The sequence below is a fragment of the Amyelois transitella genome, chromosome 23 (genome assembly GCF_032362555.1).
Source record: "Amyelois transitella isolate CPQ chromosome 23, ilAmyTran1.1, whole genome shotgun sequence".
Classification (NCBI taxonomy): Eukaryota; Metazoa; Arthropoda; class Insecta; order Lepidoptera; family Pyralidae; genus Amyelois; species Amyelois transitella.
The window spans coordinates 5,819,407-5,842,606 of NC_083526.1; the positions used below are offsets into that span (position 1 = coordinate 5,819,407).

Sequence of the window (23,200 nt, forward strand, 5' to 3'; positions counted from 1 at the left end):
GGTAATACTAGACGTTGTATACAGGATCTAGGGTGGTGCTTGCGGTATTTAGTCATAGTTGTGTTTATGATACGTTGCAGATTTTTCAACTCTGACTTTGTCCAGTTTATTACCCCGAAGGAATATGTGAGTACGGGTATGGCGTAGGTATTAATTGCTTTTATTGTATTCTTTGAGTAAAGTTGGGATTTTAAAATGGCGTTGAGGCGATGTCGGAATTGCTGAGTTAATTTGTGTTTCGTTTCTTTATGTTGAATTTGAAGAGCTTGATTAATTCCTAAATATTTGTACGTGTCAAGTTCATCTAAGGAGTCTATTTGTAGTCCTGTTTGTAGTGTGTAGTTGTGTTGGCATTGTTTACATGCTTTAATAGAATTGGTTTTGCACTTATCTAACCCAAACTCCATTTTTATATCATTTGTAAATTGCTCTACTATGTTAATCAATTGATCTAGTTGACCCTCGTTTTTAGCATACAGTTTAATATCGTCCATATAAAGAAGATGGTTCAGTATAGTGTTAGTTGTTTGTCCGTCTGAGTCTGTAATTGGAATTTGATAGCCTAATGAGCTAGAGTTTAGTGTGTTAGAAAGTGGGTTTAGGGAAAGACAAAACCACAACGGGCTCAGGGCATCTCCTTGAAAAATGCCTCGCTGTATCATTATCGGGTTAGTTTCTATGATGTCAGTAGGTGTTACCAATTTTAGTCGAGTATTCCATCTGGCCATAGCAGTCTTTAAAAATGTAATAATAGTTGGGTGTATTTTGTATATCTCTAAAACCTTTACTAACCAGGAATGAGGAACAGAGTCATAAGCTTTTTTATAATCTATGTAAACAGTGGCTAAATCTGATTTAGATTTTTGGACTTTTGATATAATTACAGAATCTATCAGCAGTTGTTCTTTACAACCTTGACATAGTTTTCGACATCCTTTTTGTTGTTCAGCCAGTATATTGTTACTATCCGTATGTGTGTATATTAGTTCGGCCACACAAGATGTTATTATTTTGTATAGGGTTTGTAAACACGTGATCGGTCTGTACTTTGCAGGATTTTGGAGGTCTTGGTTATCTTTGGGAATCATTATAGTTGTACCGGTTGTAACATATGATGGCATTAATTCAGGGTTTTGTATAAAATCATTAATAAAATTAAGCAAATAAATATGTGATGATGTTAATTTTTTGTACCAGTAACTGTGAATGCAATCGGATCCAGGAGCTTTCCAATTATGAACGCGATTTATAACTCTTTCAAAAACTTCAATAGGGATACTTTCGAACTGCATAGGCTGTGTTTCTACGTTAGTACGGCTTGTTTCATTGACTAACCATTCTGCTTGTTTATTGTGTTGTACAGGGTTCTCCCAAATATTGGCCCAAAACAAATGCAAATCTTCTACCCGCGGTCTATTATTATCATTATTTTCATCAATATCTTGTAAATTGGATGATGTTTTCTTTATATTACGATAAAAATGCTTTTCATTATTACGAAATTGGTTATTTTGCTGTTTTCTTATGGTGCACGTAGTGTATCTTTTCAATCGGGCCGATGCCACAGATAATTTTTGCTTTAGTGTGTCTAATGTGTGTGAAATAATTGTATTCGGAGGTTCATGGATGGAATGGGTTTTATACTGATCTATAATGTTGTCTACTTGTTTTCTTAATCTAGTGTTTGTAGTGCCATTGGCAAACTGAGTCAGTTTTCCTATTTTACATCTGAGGTCATTTATTCTTTTTTCTAATCTCCTTTGCCAAGATGGTTTATATTTGTTTTGAACTTTTGTGGTCTCTGTATTGTCTAATGATAATTTAGCTCCATTAGCCTTTGCTGCAGTCCAGGCCGCACAATATATTATTGTTTGGAATGTATCAAAATCAGTATCTTTATTAATATATTCCGGCAGTATTATTTTATTTATGTATTCGACTATAAGTGACAATTTCTTCGATGACTTTTGTTTTGGAATAAAGGTTCTTTGGGTTGGGTGTATATTATTGAAGTGTTGAACTGCTGTTTGGAAGGTATCGTCAATATGTTGGCGCCTCTCTTGGTTTGGGTCTGATTGAGGGATAGCTTCTTCAAAATGATTAACATCTATATTCACAGGCGGTGATTGATCATTGTTATTATTGTTCTGTTCTGTTGTAAAAATGGGTTCAGTATGATTTAATTCATCAGATATTTCCCTTCTTATCACAGCTAATCTGGAGTCACTAATATATTTGTTATTTATAATAAGTCTTCTTTGATCGGCTATTCTTTGTTCACTTAGATGGGAAAGAGATGGAAACATACTGACGAAACCTTCATGCAATAATTTTCTGTAGGTGGTTCTGTTTGTGTCCATGTGAGTTATTCTGTAATATATTCGCATAATAGCTTCATTGTGTTCATCAGACCATCTCATGCGAGTCTGACTATTACCTCTTGGTTGTAATTGCGTTGCTGAATTTTGAGACATTGTTTGTAATATGGAAGTGTTTAAGTTAAAATGTGATTCTTGGTGTCGCTGTAGCTCTTTCTGGACTTCACTGTATATTTGGTCTATTATATTTTGAGGTAAGAGCTTTCTTCTAATTATCGCTCTGCGTTGGTCACCTATTCTCTGTCGATTAACTGTCACATCCGGAAATTTCTCCATAAATTTTAAGTGTAGAGGTTCGAGGTAAGTTTTTGTGTCTGTGTCTAAATTTGTTAACTGGAGGTAAGTGCGCAGTATAAACATGTTCATTTCTGTTGACCATTTCATGCGCATATTTAGGGAACTCTGAGTGGGTGCAAATTCTGAGTCTAGGTTGACTTCTTGCACAACACTTTCGAGTGTACTAGTAGTCGACAAGGTTGCTGTTCGCCTTGTCATATAAGAGGGGCGAGTTGAAGGGATGGATGAGAATAAAGAAATAGTATCCTCGCCAGATACTTCGGCTGTAGCTTCCACGTCGCGAGCCCGCCTGCTCAGCTCACGGCGACCGGCTGTAGCATCTTGTGTGACGGGAGCCCGCCTGCTCAGCTCCTCGTCACCGGTGTCCCGTATACTGAAGCACCCAGCACCGGCTCCAGGTGCGCCCCGGCGACCCCCGGGCAGCGACCGCAAATTATACCTTCTTAAATTATCTTTCTCCATATTATAACGGGTAAAAATAGGTGGATAGTAGGAGAGGAAAGTTGGGATCGTTGGTCGGGAAAAGACAATTGGTGCTTTCGGGTGTTTTGTAAGCTTGTATGTTCCTTCATACCTAGTATGGGTGGTACAGGGTGATGATGTAAAAGCCCTTGTACTATTTGCACTTTTCCCTTAAGCCCCCCCACCACGACAAGGTGAACCCACGGGGGGGTTATTATTATTATTATTATTTACTTAAGTTATCAAACTCGTGTTAGTAATTTCCGATGCGCTAAAGGGAAATTACGTCATTGGTAGCTTTGATCGCCTACTTAAGTATACACACGAAGTATAGAAGTATGAAGACACAATTACAATACATATTTCATTTCCCAAATCAAAGAAATGATTTAAATTTTAACATCCATTATTTAAATTCTATAAATAATAAAGCGGCCGAAACCACATAACAAAAATAAATGACTGTCGGCGAATGTCACATGTGACCACAATACAAACGTGAGATATTGGTTTTCCGAAACGCAGCTGTCATTTTATAGAAAAAAAAATATATATAAAACGAAATGCCACGGGCCAAAATATGATTTGGAATCATACAATAACGGTTTTGGAACGTTTCCGCGTCTGTGGTTTTGATAACAAAGTATCATTTATAATTTTAACCGCCTTTTTGAACTAGTGGTCAAGGCGTTTGGCTTGTTTTGTCAGCTTGAAGTAGATTACATTGTTTTGGTATTACTATTTTCTCCTATGGTGATTGTGGTGTTAGTATCGTGTGGTTTCCAACACTTGAATAGAATAGGACGTGAAAGGCGATAGGATAGGCTACTAAACTAGAGATTCTTCTTGTTGAATCTCGATTACGTATATAAATTCATATAGCTGAACGTAGCCGTGGCGTGGTGACTACCCATATTTGGTGATACCTCAACTTTTGTAGAAAAACTTTATCCATATTGTATCACAGTTATCCAATTGCCTTAATTTAAATATGATAACTAATATTATTTAAAGAATACCCTATAATTATTCAATCGTCATGTTAAACGCGCTTGGAAGGCAGTACAATCGTCATGATGGTCATGATGATAAAAACATTAGGTATAGTAGGTAACAATTTTTCAGTAATAGTATAGTCTACTCTATAATAGTAATAGTATAGTAAGTAGTTTCCAGCTACGAAAGACGCATGTTTTTCGTAGCTGGAAACTACTTACTTTAAAAGGTGAAGGCCATTTTGTTTGGTATAATTCTACCTAGCAACGTCGTCAATACCCAGCCGGATCTACCTACATAAAATGTATCAGAGAATATAATTAAATAAAAATGCATGAAATTCAATCATATAATGATAGTCATTTAATTCAATCCTGTGATGAAAAATTAATTTGGATTATTTCGATACTATCTACTAATGTTAAATTTTTGAAAAATACCTAAATAAAAACGCACAATTAAAACTAAACGTGTTATGAATAAGTGTCTATTATATATAATGAAGATTACGGAGCAACACCTGCTTATCCCGTTAGCCAGTCAAGTGAGATGTCAACCTCAAGCAAACAAGACTGGGTAATCGGATTACAAACAATAAAAATAAACACACACAAACCACTCCAAAACCCAAGTGTCAAAGGAAAAAGTAGACATAATGCCAATAATGCTGTTAAAATCCCAACCCAATTTAGCACGCAATCGAAAAAAAAAGTCCATTCAAATCTTTGTTATATTTAGACCGATTCTCAAATAACGGTCCATACATCCTTATTGCAATGATATAGAGTTCAAAATCTATAAATTTGCAACAGTTTCGGATCTTTTAGCACCGTTGACGTATATCATTGAAGATATTTCATTGTATACGTACGCACAAAAGCTAATACACTCATGATATTTTCAACATTGTCATTTATACTAAGTACTTTACTCGACAAAGTTAAATTCGCACTTCAATTGTCATTTGACGCTCTTATTCCGAAGTGAAAAAGGGTTTAAGTTGTGTGTTATTTGGTTTTTGTGTTATCTACAAGTTTGCTTTGTGGTACGTAATTGAAATTTTGACTTTGGTAAATCGTGTGACGGGGCGAGACAGTGTGACGAATCGGGAGATGATATAATTGGCGTCACAGCTTGAATCCACAGAGAAAGTTATTTGGCGAAATGCAGAATAACCAAAAAATCACTTTATGATTGATAGTTATACTGTGAATTGTGATAAGGAGGAGTATCATGATTTTTTACAGGTATAAACGTGTCTAACTTTCTAAGAGAATGTGTTCATTTAGAGACATATTTACTACACATACAAACATATGGTCACGTCTATATCCCTTGCGGGGTAGACAGAGCCAACAGTCTTAAAAGGACTGAATGGCCAGCGTTCAGCTATTTGGCTTAATGATAGAATTGAGATTCAAATAGTGACATCCATCGCCTATAAAAGAATCCCAAGTTTATAAGCCTATCATTTAGCCGCCTTTTACGACACCCATGGGAAAAACAAAGGGTACTAGGTGCTTCTCTATCCGCACTGATTGTAAAAGTCAGTCAAAGGACAGGCTTATAAATTCGGATTTGTTAGACGATGGGCTAGAACCTCGTCATTAAATGTATCTGATTCAGTTGAACGTTGTCATCGAGTATTTTCAAGACCGTTGGGTCTGACTACACCGTGAGGGATATCAACGTGACGTATTATTTGAAAACAATAGCATTAAGATTGGTGCTATTGTCTGCAAATAATATCTATTGTTACACTATTCCGCCCTTAAAAAAATAGCTGAACGTGGCCATGCAGTCTTTTCAAGACTGTTGGCTCTGTCTACCCCGCAAGGGATATAGACGTGACCATATGTATGTATGTATTCCGCCCAAGTCGGATACAAAAAATAAAGAATTAAATTCATTGTTTTTGTAAAATGTTATTATTATTATACCTATAGTAATAGATATTGTTCAAGTGTAGAATGACAGTTTATTGCGTAACCTCTAAAGCATTTATCTATTGTGTTCTGTGTTCCCGCCACACATCTGTTCCGCCACTCCCAAACAGTTTGTGTGTCTGTCTGTTGACACCCCTGTAACAATTGCGGACGATTAAACTTTGCACCGCTACCGCTGAATTATTAATAAAATGTTACTGTGGGAATCAATGATTTGCAGTAAATATTAGACATACATACGTATAGTCACGTCTTTTTGCCTTTGCGGGGTAGATAAAGCCAAAGACTGATAGGCCAAGTTCAACTTTTTGGCTTGATGATAGAATTGAGATTCAAATAGTGACAGGTTGCTGGCCCATCGCGCACCCAAAAGAAGAATCCCAAGCTTATCCCTTAGTCGCTTTTTAGGATATCCATGAGAAAGGAGTCGTCCTTTTCTTTTTTTATTGGTGCCGGGAACCACACGTCATTTAATAGGTATTAAGACCACTCCATATCTTTTCTGTGAATGTCGTAAGGGAAAAGATAATTAATTTGGTTTTACGAATAAATTCTTTTTACTTTACTTTTTTCTTCACTCAACTTCGCCTACCCCGTGAGGGACATAATTATATGTATGTATATTTTCGATTCTGCCACACGCCATTTGTATGTCCAAAAATGAGTTAAGATGTTACAAAGTTCCTTATAATATAGTGACATCTATACTCAAAATAGAGAAACTTTTTAATTCAACTATGCTCGACGTTATAGATAACTCACGCTACCCTTCAATAGATGGCGCTAGCGTCGAACTTGCTATGCTTTTCAATAAACTGAAATTCGTATGAGAAAATCGTGATCCTATAAGTATAGAATTATCACTTAAAAACTCACGATAATCTAATTAGAACCTGAATGTTCCATTATTGTAATATTATTTTTCTTACTGAAGTAATAATTGTTTTTTTTTTATGTAATTCTAAGTACGTAAGGGCATCGCATAGGTAACGTTTATACATATACCTACTAGCTGTCTCGGCAAACGCTGTTTTGCCATATAAATATTTTTTACGTAATTTCTAGTTAAAAAAATGTTAAGGGTGGACGACCCTTATCACTAAGGGGTATGAAATATAGATGTTGGCCGATTCTCAGACCTACTCAATATGCTCACAAAATTTCATGAGAATCCGTCAAGCCGTTTCGGAGGAGTACGGGAACGAACACTGTGACACGAGAATTTTATATATAAGATATACAAATAGGTACCTAATCCTTCCTCAGAAAACCCTCTTTCCAACATTTCAAACAGGAAAAATCTGTTCACAACTTTTCGAGATCAGCGCAGACGTACAGACAGACAGAGAAAACGATCGGGACTTTATAATATGTTGTGACTAGCTTCGCCCCGGGGCTTCGCTACCGTGGGAATTTAGTAATAAAAAGTTTTGTTATTCCAGGTTATATTGTACTAGTTTACAAATGGGTATATATCAAAAGCGGTCCAGGAGATTTTGCGTGATAGAGTAACTAATGTAGTCTCTGCCTACTCCTCCGGGAAAGACGCGCGATTATGTATGTATGTAATTTGTAAATATAATTTCTAACCCATTCCCCTGATTCCCTTGTACAATCTAAGAACGAAACGTGGAAAATAAATAAATAATTATATTCATTTATTTTTCACGTTTCCGTGAAAAATAAACATATATATACATATATATATACGGTGCCGTGTGATTTCCGGCACCATTGAAAAAAAGAATACAACCAATCTATCTCCTTCCCATGGATGTCGTAAAAGGCGACTAAGGGATAGGCTTAGAGGCTTGGGATTCTTCTTTTAGGCGATGGGCTAGCAACCTATTTGAATCTCAATTCTATCATTAAGCCAAATAGCTGAATGTGGCCATTCAGTCTTTTCAAGAATATTGGCTCTGTCTACCCCGCAAGGGATATAGACGTGATCATATGTATGTAATTATATTCATAAAATCACGCCTCTTTCCCAGAAGGGTAGGCAGAGACAACTTTTTTTCATCAATAAATATATCTACACTTCCGGAGAAAACCACTCAATATTCTTATACTAAATGCAGCGGTTTGGCGTAGATGCCCTACGCCGGTGCTACGCCGTAGCGTGACGTCATCGCATCGTAGCGCTACGAGAAACGATCACTACGCTACGACTGTATTTTTTGTATTTCTTAATAATGATTTTTATCTGTATTTCTAAAAAAATTGTTATTATTTTTGTAAAAATGTTGTATTATATTTATCGACTTAAAAACTGAATCGATCAATTTTAGTGGATTTGTCACAAATATAAGCAAGATGTTTAAAAGTAACATATATCTTTTAGGCTCTTTCTATATCTAGGAATTCTTAGTTGCTAGATTGACCTAACACATGCAATCGAATCCGATATTTCTGAAATTGGAATGCAGTTCAGTGACAGATCGACTAATAATGTATAATATCATACGTACGTCATAGTCACGTCTATGTCCCTTTCGGGGAAGACAGAGCCAACAGTCTCGAAAAGACTGAAAGGTCACGTTCTTTCACGACTTCTCACGATTTTATGATGGACTTGAGATTCAAATAGTGGCAAGTTGCTAGCCAATCGCCAACAAGAGGAATTCAAAGTTTATAAGCATATTCCTTAGCCACGTTTTACTACATCCATGGGAAAGTTAGGGAGTGGTTGTGTTCTAAAGTAATTTTAAAGTAAGAAATTAATAATTAAATTAAATTAATAAATAATTTAATATCATCTTCGCATACGATATTCGGAAAAGTTTAACTCTTGACACAGTGATTTGAGCTGTGCATTGATATATCAGTCAATCAGTCAGTCAGTATTTTTTTATAAAAGATGATTAATTGATTTGAAATTGGTTCCAATCATTACAAGATCATCGCTGCTCAAACAATGGCGGAAAACATTAAACAAATTGCTAACGACTCGGGAAAATGAATGAAAAATTGTCGCCACCATGTCTCTACTTCCGTCAATGCTGAAACAATGCCTTACATCACCGTTTTACCCTCATTACCCTCTCAAACAAAACTCAACATTAACACACTAAATTAAGGTCGAAATCTACTGAAAAGATTGCCTTCGGACTGTCTTAAACTGAGACAAAGTAATAAAAACGTTATCAGATGTGAAATAGAGTCGAAAATAATAAAAGGAATGTGTACACGTTAGTTCAGTATGCGTTTTCCACCGCGCAGTCGCCAGAAGCCGCCACCAGTCAGCTCGGCGGCGCCACTGCGCACGGTTGTCTCCCACACCCTCATCGGGACTCCGATATTTCAGTCAATTCCGCGACCAAAACCCCAAACCCGACCGTTGTCAATTCCCGCCTTCCATTTTTAAAAAAAGTGTTACAGGCCAGTTTGTGAGAAGTATTTTTTTTTTTTTATATTTATTTTTTATTTTTAAAGTGATTCGGTTGTGTTTGACGCCAGTGGCGCGCAACCTTTTTCCGCGCCAGCCAGTTGTATGTTCGAAGTTACGTAACTGTTCCGGCCAAAATCGATATCCCGGGCGTATAAATAGAGACCTTTGATTGAGAACAGCTGGCCGCTAGCCAGGGAACATGCAACCTACGGTAAGATCATTTCCAGCTTTACAGGGATATTATATGGGACATATTAATTTGTACTTTTCTAACTCAAGGTTCTACTAAAAGAAATTTCTTTTGATATGAGCCGCAATTTGGAATTTATAATCTGCCCTTTTTTCTCCACACAAAATTATCTATGTACTAAAATAAATTGTTAAATAATAATAATCCTTTCTTTGTTTTTCTTGATACTTATGTGAGAAGTATTATATTCTTCTTTGAGTTATTTCATTGGCGGTGGAGTTAAGCCGCTTACAGCTCTTGAGTAACAAGGTATTAGGGATAAATGATAAAATGTTTTAGTTATATCATCATTACCTTTATGATAAGGACACTTTTATGTGAATCAGTCATTTGTTAAACAATATAAATAGGTAAGTATAGTCAGGTTTCAATTAAGTAAAGATAAGAAAATGGAATGAATATTTTTCACCTTTGACGTCTCCCTTAACTTCTATTTCTGCGTATTATATACATACATATAATCACGTCTACATCCCTTGCAGGCTAGACAGAGCCAATAGTCTTGAAAAGGCTAATAGACCACGTTCAGCTGTTTATTATAGAATTTAAATTCAATTAGTGACAGGTTGCTAGCCCATCGCCTAAAAAAAGAATCCCAACTTTATAAGGTAATCCATTAGTCACCTTTTACGACATCCATAGGAACGAGATGAAGTGGTCCTATTCTTTTTTTTCAATTAGTACCGGGAACCACACGGTACGTATTATAACTACCATTTCGATTAAACTACCCGATATAACTTATTAATAACACAAACAAATTCTACAACGCAAAATCAGTTAAAATCAACTTATTTTGACCAAATTACAGACTGAATTAGTACAAAGTGACATTTCAACATCGTCGAAAAATCATAGGAATAAGCATTATAATTAAAAAAAAATACGCTTATTGTAGGAACTTTGCTGAAATAATTATAATATTTGCGCTGGATTAAAAAGATGATTACTTTTTTAAAGACATTTTTTTTTCTTGTTTTGAATTACGTATGGAACTTTTAGGTTCTTTTAAAAATAATTTCTTAACACTTATCTAGATTTATATAAAAAAGTAAGACTCAGGGTATTTCATTTTCTTAACACTTATCTAGATTTATATAAAAAAGTAAGACTCAGGGTATTTCATAAGGACTAAAAGTATATTTAAATTCCCCTGTAGTAAATTTTTCTGCTTAGTTTCCTGCTGATTAAATTATCGCTTTATATTTGTTTAAAAACTTTTTGATATAAATAAGTATTCACAGGTCTTTGATAAATTCCCAGGGTCATCGTTATCCAGATATAAAAAAAATGAGTACCTAGGTAAAGTTATCTGCTTGTATTTTAATACTTATTAATGCCTAAATGGTTGCATGTCAGAGGTTGTTGATAAAAAAGCTTATCTTTATATGGTTAGAGTTACAAATTAACAAACTCTTTTTAACTTTATATTTCAATTAATTGTAAGACTTATTGGGTCGTTTATAAGTTCAGTTTTAATATTTATTCTGTTCACAATAAGAAATAAATTAATTCATAATAAGCAGTTTGGCCTAATGATAGAACTGAGATTCAAATATTGACAGGTTGCTAGCCCATCGCCCTATATATGTATGTATATGCTAAATCATAACTAATTCGAATTAAGAGTATATTATGTAATATAGTAAGTAATTATGTGGTTCACCACCGCCACCAATTGAAAAAAGGAATTAGGACCACTCCATCTATTTTACCACGGTTGTCGTAAAAGGCGAATAGGAGATAGGCTTTTGGGATTCTTCTTTTAGGCGCAATTTGAACCTCAATTCTATCACTAAGCCAAGCTGAGCGTGGCCTATCAGTCTTTTCAGGACTCTGTCTACCCCGCTAGGGATATAGACGTGATTATATGTATGTGTGTATGTCCTAAGGGATATGCTTACAAACTTGGGATTCTATAGGCGATGGGATAGCAACCTGTCACTATTTGAATCTCCATTCTATCATTAAGCCAAATAGCTGAACGTGGCCATTTAGTCTTTTCAAGACTGTTGGCTCTGTCTACCCCGCCAGAGATATAGACATCATTATATGTATGTGTGTATGTCCTATCCTACATTTGTGATGTTACCCGTTGGTAAAAGAAACATGCTCTTACGAATTGTATGTAATTCAATCTCAAATGTTTACAGTCACGTTACGATAATGGTTGGTGATTTGTTATTTACATTGTTCTCATTAACTAATTGGCATAAATGCTTATGTTATTATCTGTGGGGATTCACTTGCTAATATTGCTGAGCATATTTGTCTCAGTTGTCAGATTTTCGCCAAAAGTTCTAGGTTTGATTCCCGGTTACGTCCTGGTGGGAAGATAACTTTTTTTTTGTTTGTCTTGGGTCTTGGATGTTTATCTATGTAACATATAGTATCGTTGAGTTCAAAGTTCAAATATATGTTTCGAACTTACTTTGGGGATAGCTCCCGTTTTTCCCATATATACTTAGGTATATTTATGTATTTATTAATTATAAATGCATAAATACATAAATTTACTTACGAGGGGTAGACAGAGCCAACAGTCTTGAAAAGACTAGAAGGCCACCTTCAGCTATTTCACTCAATAATAAAATTTAGATTCAAATAGTGACAGGTTGCTAGCCCATTGCCTAAAAGAAGAACCCTAGTTCATAATCGTCAGTCGCCTTTTACGAAATCCATGGGTACGAGATGGAGTGGTCCTATTCTTTTCCTATTGGTGTCGGGAACACGGCATCATCTTTTAACTTAATCCACTTATAAATAGATCAAAATTTTGATAGAACCATCAAAGATCTCCAACAGTTTGGGAAACATGACCCTTTTATCAATTATTTCAATCGGATTACGGTTTAAGCACCTAATCTGGGGTATTGAAGCCTTAAGGGGTGAATAAATTACATTCAACTCTCGAAGACTGTAAGAGACTGATTGTGAAATAGAAATTAAATTTTGCTGTGCAGTGCTTCTTGAAAATAGAACCATTTCTACTCTTTTGATTCTGTGATCTGTGGATATCATAACGATTTTGAAAAAAGAGCCTTCAACTAATGTAATGAGTAATTAATTATCTTGTAGGTACTTATCTTATTTTGAGTGAAACATAAACTTGTTGAGATTGAATGTTGAGAGATGAGAATTACTATTATATATTAAGAAGGATCCCAAGTATATAAGCCTATCCCTTAGTCGCCTTTTACAACATCCATGGGAACGAGATGGAGTGATCCTTTTTTTTTTTTAATTGGTACCACACGGCACACGGTTGTTTTTTTACAACTGTTTTTAAAAGTGATAACATATTAATGTTGATGATTGTACGTCTCCGAGGAAACGTGCCGGGGTCGACAGCGATCGGATTTGAACCTAACCATTGTTTATGTTGACAGATCTCTTCGTTACATCGGCTTTGGGGGCCGCTTAATTCTCTCTCTCTCTCTCTCTCAACTCGGCGTGGTTTTGTTCCTTACTGTTTTGTGGTCAGGAGTCCCGGGTCCGCTGTTGATATCTCTCTCTGTTATGTAGCCATTAAAATAGAATAGAATAGATTTATTTTCAAAATTGGATACAAGGTATCACTTATTGACGTCACATCACTTAAATCTAATTATAACTACTACCGCTTCCAAAGCGCAAAGTGTAGAAGAAGAAGCAGCATTAAATAGTATGTGGCAGTGGTATGTGCCGTGTGGTTCCAGGCACCAATACAAAAAAGAATAGGACCACGCCATCTCTTTCCCATGGATGTCGTAAAAGGTGACCAAGGGATAGGCTTACAAAGTTGCGATTCTTTTTTAGGCGTTGGGTTAGCAACCTGTCACTATTTGAATCTCAATTCTATCCTTGAGCCAAACAGCTGAACGTGGCCATTCAGTCTTTTCAAGACTGTTGGCTCTGTCTACCCCGCAAGGGATATAGACGTGACCATATGTATGTATGTATGAAGATAGTATGTGGAGAGGATGAATGAAAGCAGGTTGACTAAGCAAATGTATAAGGAAATAGTGAATGGAAAGGTTTGACTATTTAAAATATATGTATATAATTCCGACGCCTTAAGAGGTAGAATATGTGTTCACAGAAACTGTACCTAAATACTAAGACCAACATTGTAACCATATTCGAGGAATAAATGATTATGATAATTTCTTCGCTCCTAATAGTTGCAGCGTGATGGTATATAGCCTTAAGCCTACCTTGATAAATGGTCTATTCATCACAAAAATAATTTTTCAATTCGAACCAGTAGTTCCTGAGATTAGCGCGATCAAACAGACAAACTCTTCAGCTTTATAATATTAGTATAGATGTGTATCTTATCAGTATTGTAATCTTATAAGGGTGTACCTAATCACAAAACAATCTCAGGCAAACTAAGGAGCCAAGGGTCCGCTTTACAACGTGCACATTCAGTTAACCAAATGTGCACATTCGGTTACCTCACCAAATTTTCCCTCACCGTAAGAGCATCGGTTAACACTCAAACTAATGTACATAATTGAAAAAAATATTCATGGCCGAGTTAGGATTTGAACCTGTTCTACCATACGCGTAAGAAGCGTTTTTTTTATCAGACCTTATCTATTCGACCACCAACGCTAACTCCACGTAATACGACACTAATGCCTAGTTGACACGCTGAACTCTGCCGGATTTTGGTTGGTTTTACTAATTATGGCCACTTGGTACAAATGACAGTTATAATTAGCTTTTGTAGCCTCATCGTAGTCTACTGAAGTGTGGTTACCAGAGACCTATATTGTTGTTTTATCTGTGGTAGATGTATACAAATACAAAACATGATATATATTACTAACTATACCAAGTTCAATCCTGGCTTCGTTTTGGACACTTAATTTAAATATGGCAGTCGTAAAGTTATGCTATAATAAATTACAAATGGAAGAAATTATGCCAAACGGTCTAGACACGAAGACGCCAGAGGCACAGACATAAATATAGATGTTTATATATATGTATAAGTATCGTCTCACTTGAGTATCTAAGTCTTAACATACAATACACCTAAATATCATATACATACATACATACATAAAATCACGCCTCTTTCCCGGAGGGGTAGGCAGAGACTACCTCTTTCCACTTGCCACGATCTCTGCATACTTCCTTCGCTTCATCCACATTCATAACTCACTTCATGCAAGCTCGGCGGTTTCGGGTACTTTTGACCTGACTTTTTACCAGGTGTCCTTAATTTGATAAAGATACGTTCGTCTACGTCTTCCCACTCCAACCTTTCCCTCCACACTCTCCTTGTATAGCTGCTAAATAAATATCATATACATACATACATACATAAAATCACGCCTCTTTCCCGGAGGGGTAGGCAGAGACTACCTCTTTCCACTTGCCACGATCTCTGCATACTTCTTTCGCTTCGTCCACATTCATAACTCTCTTCATACAAGCTCGGCGGTTTCGGGTACTTTTGACCTGACCCTTTACCAGGACGTCCTTAATTTGATCAAGATACGTTCGTCTAGGTCTTCCCACTCCGACCTTTCCCTCCACACTCTCCTTGTATATCTGCTTAGTCAACCTGCTTTCATTCATCCTCTCCACATGACCGAACCATCTTAACATACCCTTTTCTATTCCTGTAACTACATCTTCTTTCACATCACAACATTCCCTTATCACGCTGTTCCTTATCCTGTCACTCAATTTCACACCCATCATACTCCTTAACGCTCTCATTTCCACTGCATTTATTCTGCTTTCATGCTTCTTTTGCCATACCCAACTTTCACTCCCATACATTAATGTCGGGACCAACACGCCCCTGTGCACAGCCAGTCGAGCCTTTTTGGATAGTTTCTGACTGCTCATAAAGGCATGCAAAGCTCCATTCACCATGTTCCCCGCGTTCACTCTCCTTTCAATATCACTATCATACTTGCCATCTGATGTAAACTTTGATCCTAGATATACAAACTCTTTCACTTGCTCCACTTTTTCTCCTCCAATCAAAATATTACATGCTGTCATTTCTTTCTCCATTTCAAAAACCAGTGTTTTAGTTTTACTTACGTTCACTTTCATTCCTTTCTCTTTTAAAGCTTCATGCATACAGTTTACCATCTCCTGTAACTCCTCCGCTGATGACGCCAGTATAACCTGATCGTCGGCATAGAGCAGACATTTGACGAGTTACTCATTCATCCTTAATCCACTTTTAGACTCTTTCAAATCTGTCAAACAGCTATCCATAAATAGGTTGAACAGCCACGGTGACGCAACACATCCTTGCCTAACGCCTTTCTCAATCTTAAACCACTCAGTGTGCGCTCCGTTTATCCTGACACAAGCACTCGAATCCTCATATAAGGATTTAAATATCATATAAATATCATATAATGTATAATTATTAACTTACTCGAGAACCTGCTGTAGTCATAACATATAAATGTTTCGCAACAAATCTTTATGATATGACCTATATCCAATAACATTAATATCATAAACAGAAAAGATATTTGTTATTTTTGTTTCGTTATCGTAACAAATAAACACAAAACCTATTTGGGTATTTTCCAAAAACAAATAACTCAAAATTCTCAGACGGAATAATATTTTAGGAATGACCCAAAGGTTTGGCTCCCCTGCAAAGGTCACCTCATCCAAAATCATGGTCAAAAAGCGCACCCTGGGCTCCAGAGAGTTCAAAACGTAACCGGGATTCTTGCCAAGTGGAAGTCAAGAAAATTTCAATCACACGTACTTACATGTTGTTATGGAAAATGACGAACATCGCCTCTAACATTTATAACTATACATACCTACTTAATTAATGAATAATACATACATAAAATCACCTAAATACCTCTTTCCACTTGCCACGATCTCTGCATACTTCCTTCGCTTCATCCACATTCATAACTCTCTTCATGCAAGCTCGGCGGTTTCGGGTACTTTTGACCTGACCCTTTACCAGGACGTCCTTAATTTGATCAAGATACGTTCGTCTAGGTCTTCTCACTCCGACCTTTCCCTCCACACGCTCTTTGTATATCTGAATAATATATTTAATTAATAATTTGTCGGAGCTTAATTTGGGTTCTACCAAATAGGGATCTATTTCGAAAAACCCAAATTAAGCTCCAACAAATGACTGGCCTGTGCAGTTGCACTTGGGCCTTTGCATAATTTATAGTCATTTATATAACAACGTTGACGTTAAATTGTAGTAACTACTCGACTGAAGAAACTTATTTGTAGGCAGTTTGTTTTCTGTGTGCATACATATAATCATGTCTATATCCCTTGCGTGGTAGACAGAGCGAACGGTTTTGAAAAGACTGATAGCCCACATTCAGGGGTATGGCTTAATGATGGTATTGAGATTCAAATAGTGACAGGTTGCTAGCATATCGCCTAAAAGAAGAATTCCAAGTTTATAAGCCAAGTTTATTCAGTGTAACTAAAAATATAACAAAAGACGATTAAGAGATAGGCTTATAAACTTAGGATTCCTCTTATTGGCGATGGGCCAGCAACTAATAGTGACTATTTGAATCTCGTTTCCATCATGAAGCCGAACAGCTGACCTTTTAGCCTTTTCGAGACGGTCAACTCTGTCTACCCCGCAAGGGATATAGACGTGACTATATGTATGTGTGAATATAACATATAATCAAGTCTATTTCCATCGCTAGGTAGACAGAGCCTTCAGTTTCGAAAAGACTGAAAGGTAACTAAAAAAAAAAAGTTTCTCTTTAGTCAATTTTTTTTTCCGTGATGTACAAAATAATATTAAAAAAGAAATACCAATTTCAATTAACATTTACATAATTGATTGCTAGAATTAATGGATTTATTTCATGCTCACGACATCAATACTGTGTTACAACCAGTTTTATTGTTTGGTTACATTTGCTAGGAAATGACACGAAATTACAGTTATTACCAACCATAGAGTCTATTACAGAGCGCATATTCAGTTTTCTTTTTCTTTCTTTTCTATATTATGGCTTCCACCGGACTTTCGGTGATTCTGCCAATGTCATGGTTTGAAGAGACACGAAGTTACAAAAATGGACGGTATACAATCTGAAAGGAGAAGGTTAACAAATGTACAAACACTAAAAGGCAAACACAACAAGTAGGTATTGTTAGTAAAAGAGAAGACAAGTTAATGATTATAATGTGTAGTGAGTGTGTAAGGTATAAAAGTTATGCAAAACAAGGGACATACTTAATAGGGAGATTTCGGAAGTTATATTCAGTTTTAATTTCATTAAAAATTCCTTTTGACGTGTTTCATGATTGTTGGAAAAAAGAAAAAGTATTCACAGTGCCTATAAAGTCTTACAAATTGGTTAATAAAAAGTTAAAATCACAGAAATATATTTTTATTTTACGGTTTTATTGAATTCCATATCTTTAAAAAAAAACAAATAGTCCTAGAAATAATAGAAAAAGTCGCTCCTGCATCGATTTTTGTGTTTGAACTCTTATTATTATAAATTTACAAACGAATTATGTCATTGATTGATTGACATAAAAACATTTGCAAATTAATTGCATACTATTCTTACATGGCGCCAATAAGGCAAACATAATGTTGAAAATGTCATAATAGTACTGAAAACATAAATAATTTTATTTCACGACTCGTCCAGCATAATATTTAGTACAATAAAGGTCAATGCAGTGCCCTAATAGCTTCGTGGACGTCATATATCAATCTTGCTTGGCGTTCAACTCATTTACTTTTCACATTAATTACAGGCTTGTTTACTAATTGTCTAATAAACCGTTTATGTGTAAATATGATGCACATACATACATACACTTATCACGTTTTTGTACCATATGGAATAGACAGAGCCAACAGTCTCGAATAGACTGAAAGGCGACGTTCAGTTTGCATACATACATACATATGGTCACGTCTATATCCCTTGCGGGGTAGACAGAGCCAACAGTCTTGGAAAGACTGAATGGTGACGTTCAGCTTTTTGACTTTATGATAGAATTGAGATTCAAATAGTGACAGATTGCTAACCCATCGCCTAAAAAAGAATCCCAAGTTTGTAAGCCCATCCCTTAGTCGCCTTTTACGACATCCATGGGAAAGAGATGGAGTGGTCCTATTATTATTTTTTGTATTGGTGCCGGGAACCACACGGCTTGTTTACAAACTGTCTAATAAACCATTAATGTGTAAATATGATGCACATACATACACTTATCACGTCTTTGTACCATACGGAATAGACAGAGCCAACAGTCTCGAATAGACTGAAAGGCGACGTTCAGTTTGATAGGATGCATACCGCTAAAAAATTCATTTCCACTCTCATGGGTCTACTGGAAGAGATTTATTTTGAAATAATTAGCACCTTTGTACTAGTATACATACGTACATACATATGGTCACGTCTATATCCCTTGTGGGGTAGACAGAGCCAACAGTCTCGAATAGACTGAATGGCCACGTTCAGCTATTTGGCTTATTGATAGAATTGAGATTCTAATAGTGACAGGTTGCTAGCCCATCGCCTAAAAAAAGAATCCCAAGTTTATAAGCTTATCCCTTAGTCGCCGTTTACGACATCCGTGGTAAATAGATTGAGTGGTCCTATTCTTTTTTGTAATGGTGCCGGGAACCACACGGCACTAAATAGCTAACGTTTGCGACTTTTATTCAATACATTAAACTGTTTACTGGCTGACCTATAAACCGACGATTTATATAGCAGTCTCGTACTGACGTAATTTTCTGTTTAACGCATTTTATTATACTCGTACTCATATAAACTTGTCAGCAATCATAAAATTATAGGATCTGTGATATAAACTTGGGATTCTATTTTTAGGCGATGGGCTAGCAACCTGTCACTATTTGAATCTCAATTCTATCTTAAAGCCGAATAGCTGAACGTGGCCTATCAGTCTTTTCAAGACTGTTGGCTCTGTCTACCCCACAAGGGATATAGACGTGACCATATGTATGTATTAGCATACAATTACAAAGTGATAGGCCACGTTCCGCTGTATGGGTCCATGATGGAATTGAGATTCAAATAGTAACAGGTCTCTAGTCTCTTCATCCACATTTATAACTTCCTCACGCAAGCTCGGCGGTTTCTATAGTACTCTTGACCAATTGTTATCAAAAAATTGATAAAAGATTCTAATGTAGATGGATTAAGATATCTTCTGGCCTGCAGATAGCATTAATCGGGTCACTGCACCCAGCTGGAATTTTCGCGACCCACTTGGCAAAGCGGACTCGCAATTATGAAACGTAAGAAGCACTCATGCCTTGGTTTGCACGTAAAGTTTCTGAACGATTACAACATAAGATGGGATAAGATATAATATGAGTATACGACCTGCCCCGGTTTCGAACGGGTAGAATCCTACTAATATTATAAATGCGAAAGTTTGTGAGTATGTCAGTATAGATATTTATTCAGTTACGATGAAATTTGGTATGTAAGTAGCTGAAGACCCATAATAACTCCGGGATAAAAAGTAGCCTATATCTTAATAGTTCCAGGATTGATTCCACGCGTACGAAGTCGCGGGCGGCCTCTAGTTTTTTTATAAATATAAACAGAAATTATTAAGAGTATGACCTCTTTTTCGTCCTATTAGACGATGTCACTATTTGAATCTCAGTTCCAACATTAAGCCATACAGCAAAACGTGGTTTTCAGTATTTTCAAAACTTTTGACTCGGACTACACCACAAATATCCCTTGTCTAATATGTATGTACATATGTGTTTTCGGACTCCAAAATAAAAGTAATTAAAAAAAACAGTCTCGACGTAAGATTGCCTTTGATTTGTACTCCCCCATCACAAAACGTCCACAAATTCAATACGTGAGGAAGTTTCCTTCAAAAATTCACCCGGTTTGGATCTCGTGCATAATAAATGAGGACACAGATTGAAAGCAACTCCGACCGAATTAGATTTCAATCAAATTAGACTCGAAATTGATTTTTGTGGTCCCTTATACAGTGAATATCAAGGTCACCATTGTGCTATACAGCTGAACGTGGCCTTTTGGTCTTTTCGCGGCTCTTAAAACCCCGCAAGGAATATAGACGTGTTCATAGAATGAATGAATGAATGATCAAAAAGATGAAATTTCCGTCCTCGTCTCGTAGGCCCATGGAAGACTGGTAAAGTTTCTATTTGTTTATAGAGTATTTTCGTACACATTTTATATCTGTGTAAAAATATTTGATAGGACGATGTTTGTAGCACATGCTACGAAAGATTGGAGCATCGGCTACGATGGTGTAGCATCTGATACGGTAGCTGTAGCATCTGATACGGTGCCTATAAATCCTACATTCAGAATATAGAAAATAGACTTAAAACGAATCCTAAATATTTTTGGAAGCATATTTCGAACTTAAAATCTCGACGAACTTTGAATTCTAGTGTATCTTATAATGGTTTCACTTACAGTGGCGTCGATGCAGCAGAAGCTTTTGCAAAATATTTTGGAAGTGTATTTTTGACTGAAACACCCACTCTTAACCCTGATAAAATAGAAGTTATTCACGAAATCATTCCAGATAGTACTTATATAGATATAATTAATTTCAATGACAGTGATATAAAATGGGCAATCAACAAATTAAAGTCCAATTCATCTATAGGCCCAGATAGCGTACCCTCTTTATTTTTAAAAATATTTCAAGATTATGTCGCAGCTCCTCTACGTCACATTATTAATATTGCAATTCGCACTGGAACATACCCAAGTCTATGGAAGTTGTCTCGTGTTACCCCTATTCCCAAATCATCTGACAATCTTTTCGTCGACAACCATCGACCTGTAGCGGTGCTTTCGGCCCCAGCAAAAGTCTCCGAGCGATTATTTCACAAAGAAATTTACACCCAATTAAAAACAATTTTATGTGATGAACAGCATGGGTTTAGAAAAGGAAGATCAGTAGATACTAATTTATTAACAATAGTAAACTATATTTCAAGTAGCTTAGACAAAGGACATGAAGTTGATGTTATTTATTTCGATTACACCAAAGCCTTTGATAAAGTGGACAACGACAAGCTGTTAGCTAAACTTAAAGCTATAGGCTTTTCTTCACGTATGCTTAAACTATTTTCTGATTATCTCTGTGATCGTCAACAGTATGTGAAATTTGATGTTTATATTTCAGAACCTTATCCAACACGCTCTGGGGTCAGTCAAGGATCCATATTAGGACCTTTACTGTTTCTTATAATGATTAACGATTTAACTAAAGTTGTTAAATATGCCAAATGTGTTATATATGCTGATGATCTTAAGTTAGCTTTAGAAATTAAAACTGACTCAGACTTTCATCGGCTACAAGAAGATATTGATGCAGTCCAAAGATGGAGTATTAAAAATAAAATGGCCTTTAATATCAGTAAATGCAGTGTTATGACATTTAGTAGAAAAATGATAAAAACACATTTTGGTTATACTTTAAACAACAATGAAATCAGACGTGTAGATTCTATTAAAGACCTTGGTGTAACATTTGACACCAAATTAACTTTTCACAACCATATTTCATCTTTGGTTAAAGAAAGTTTCAGGCGTCTTGGATTTGTTTTAAGAAATTCGAGAGATTTACAAAATCCACATGCAATAAAACTTTTGTATTTTGCACTTGTACGTAGTAAGCTTGAGTCAAGTAGCTGTGTATGGAATCCACATGAAGACTACTACACACTTATGATTGAAAAAGTTCAGAAGGCTTTCCTGCGTTACTTTTATAAACGTTTGCATGGATACTATCCATTTTTATATCCCACATTATTTCTTCTAGGTATTTTAGGCTTGAATTCATTAAAAGTACGTAGAGATCTAGGTCAATTAATCATATCCTTAAAAATAATACGAGGTTATTTTAACGACATTCAGCTCCATAACTTAATTAATCGTCTATCTGTACCAAATCGACGATTACTGCAGCGGGCAAGTCAGCCGCAACGTTTGTTTGCACCTCCGACCACGCGCACCATATCGCATGCGCAATCCCCTCTCTGTCGCATGCTCACGAGCCTTAACGCATTCTTAAATCAACATCCTGATTGTGATATTTATGTGGATGGATGGAATATGATTATAAGAAATTTTTTGTTATTTTGTGAGAAAGGTGAAACTACTTCAACTTGTTTGTTTCTGTAAGTTACTTCTTTGTTTCATACCCATAGTATAGGTACTTATTATTTGTCCTTTTAGTTGTGAAGACTGTCAAGGTTTTATTTTATTTTGTTATACTTATAAGAATTCCTTGCCAAATACTGTAAGAGGTGTACTACTACCGTTGTATTTTTGGCGTAAATAAATAAATAAATAATAAAAATGCTACGAAAGTCTGAAGCATCTGTTACGACGGTGTAGCATCTGATACGGTAGCTGTAGCACATGCTACGAAAGATTGAAGTATCGGCTACGATGGTGTAGCATCTGATAAGATAGCTGTAGCACATGCT

The 23,200-nt window shown here is 36.0% G+C and overlaps 1 protein-coding gene across 1 annotated transcript in view; it reads left to right on the plus strand.

The window, feature by feature from the left end:
* The first annotated feature begins 9,599 nt into the window (after window positions 1–9,599).
* Window positions 9,600–23,200, plus strand: part of LOC106130674 (probable sodium/potassium/calcium exchanger CG1090) — a 37,023-nt gene continuing 23,422 nt past the window's right edge. Inside the window, exon 1 of the mRNA XM_013329572.2 lies at window positions 9,600–9,681. Coding sequence (XP_013185026.1) covers window positions 9,670–9,681 — 12 coding nt within the window. The 5' untranslated portion in view covers window positions 9,600–9,669. The remainder of the gene's footprint in view (window positions 9,682–23,200) is intronic.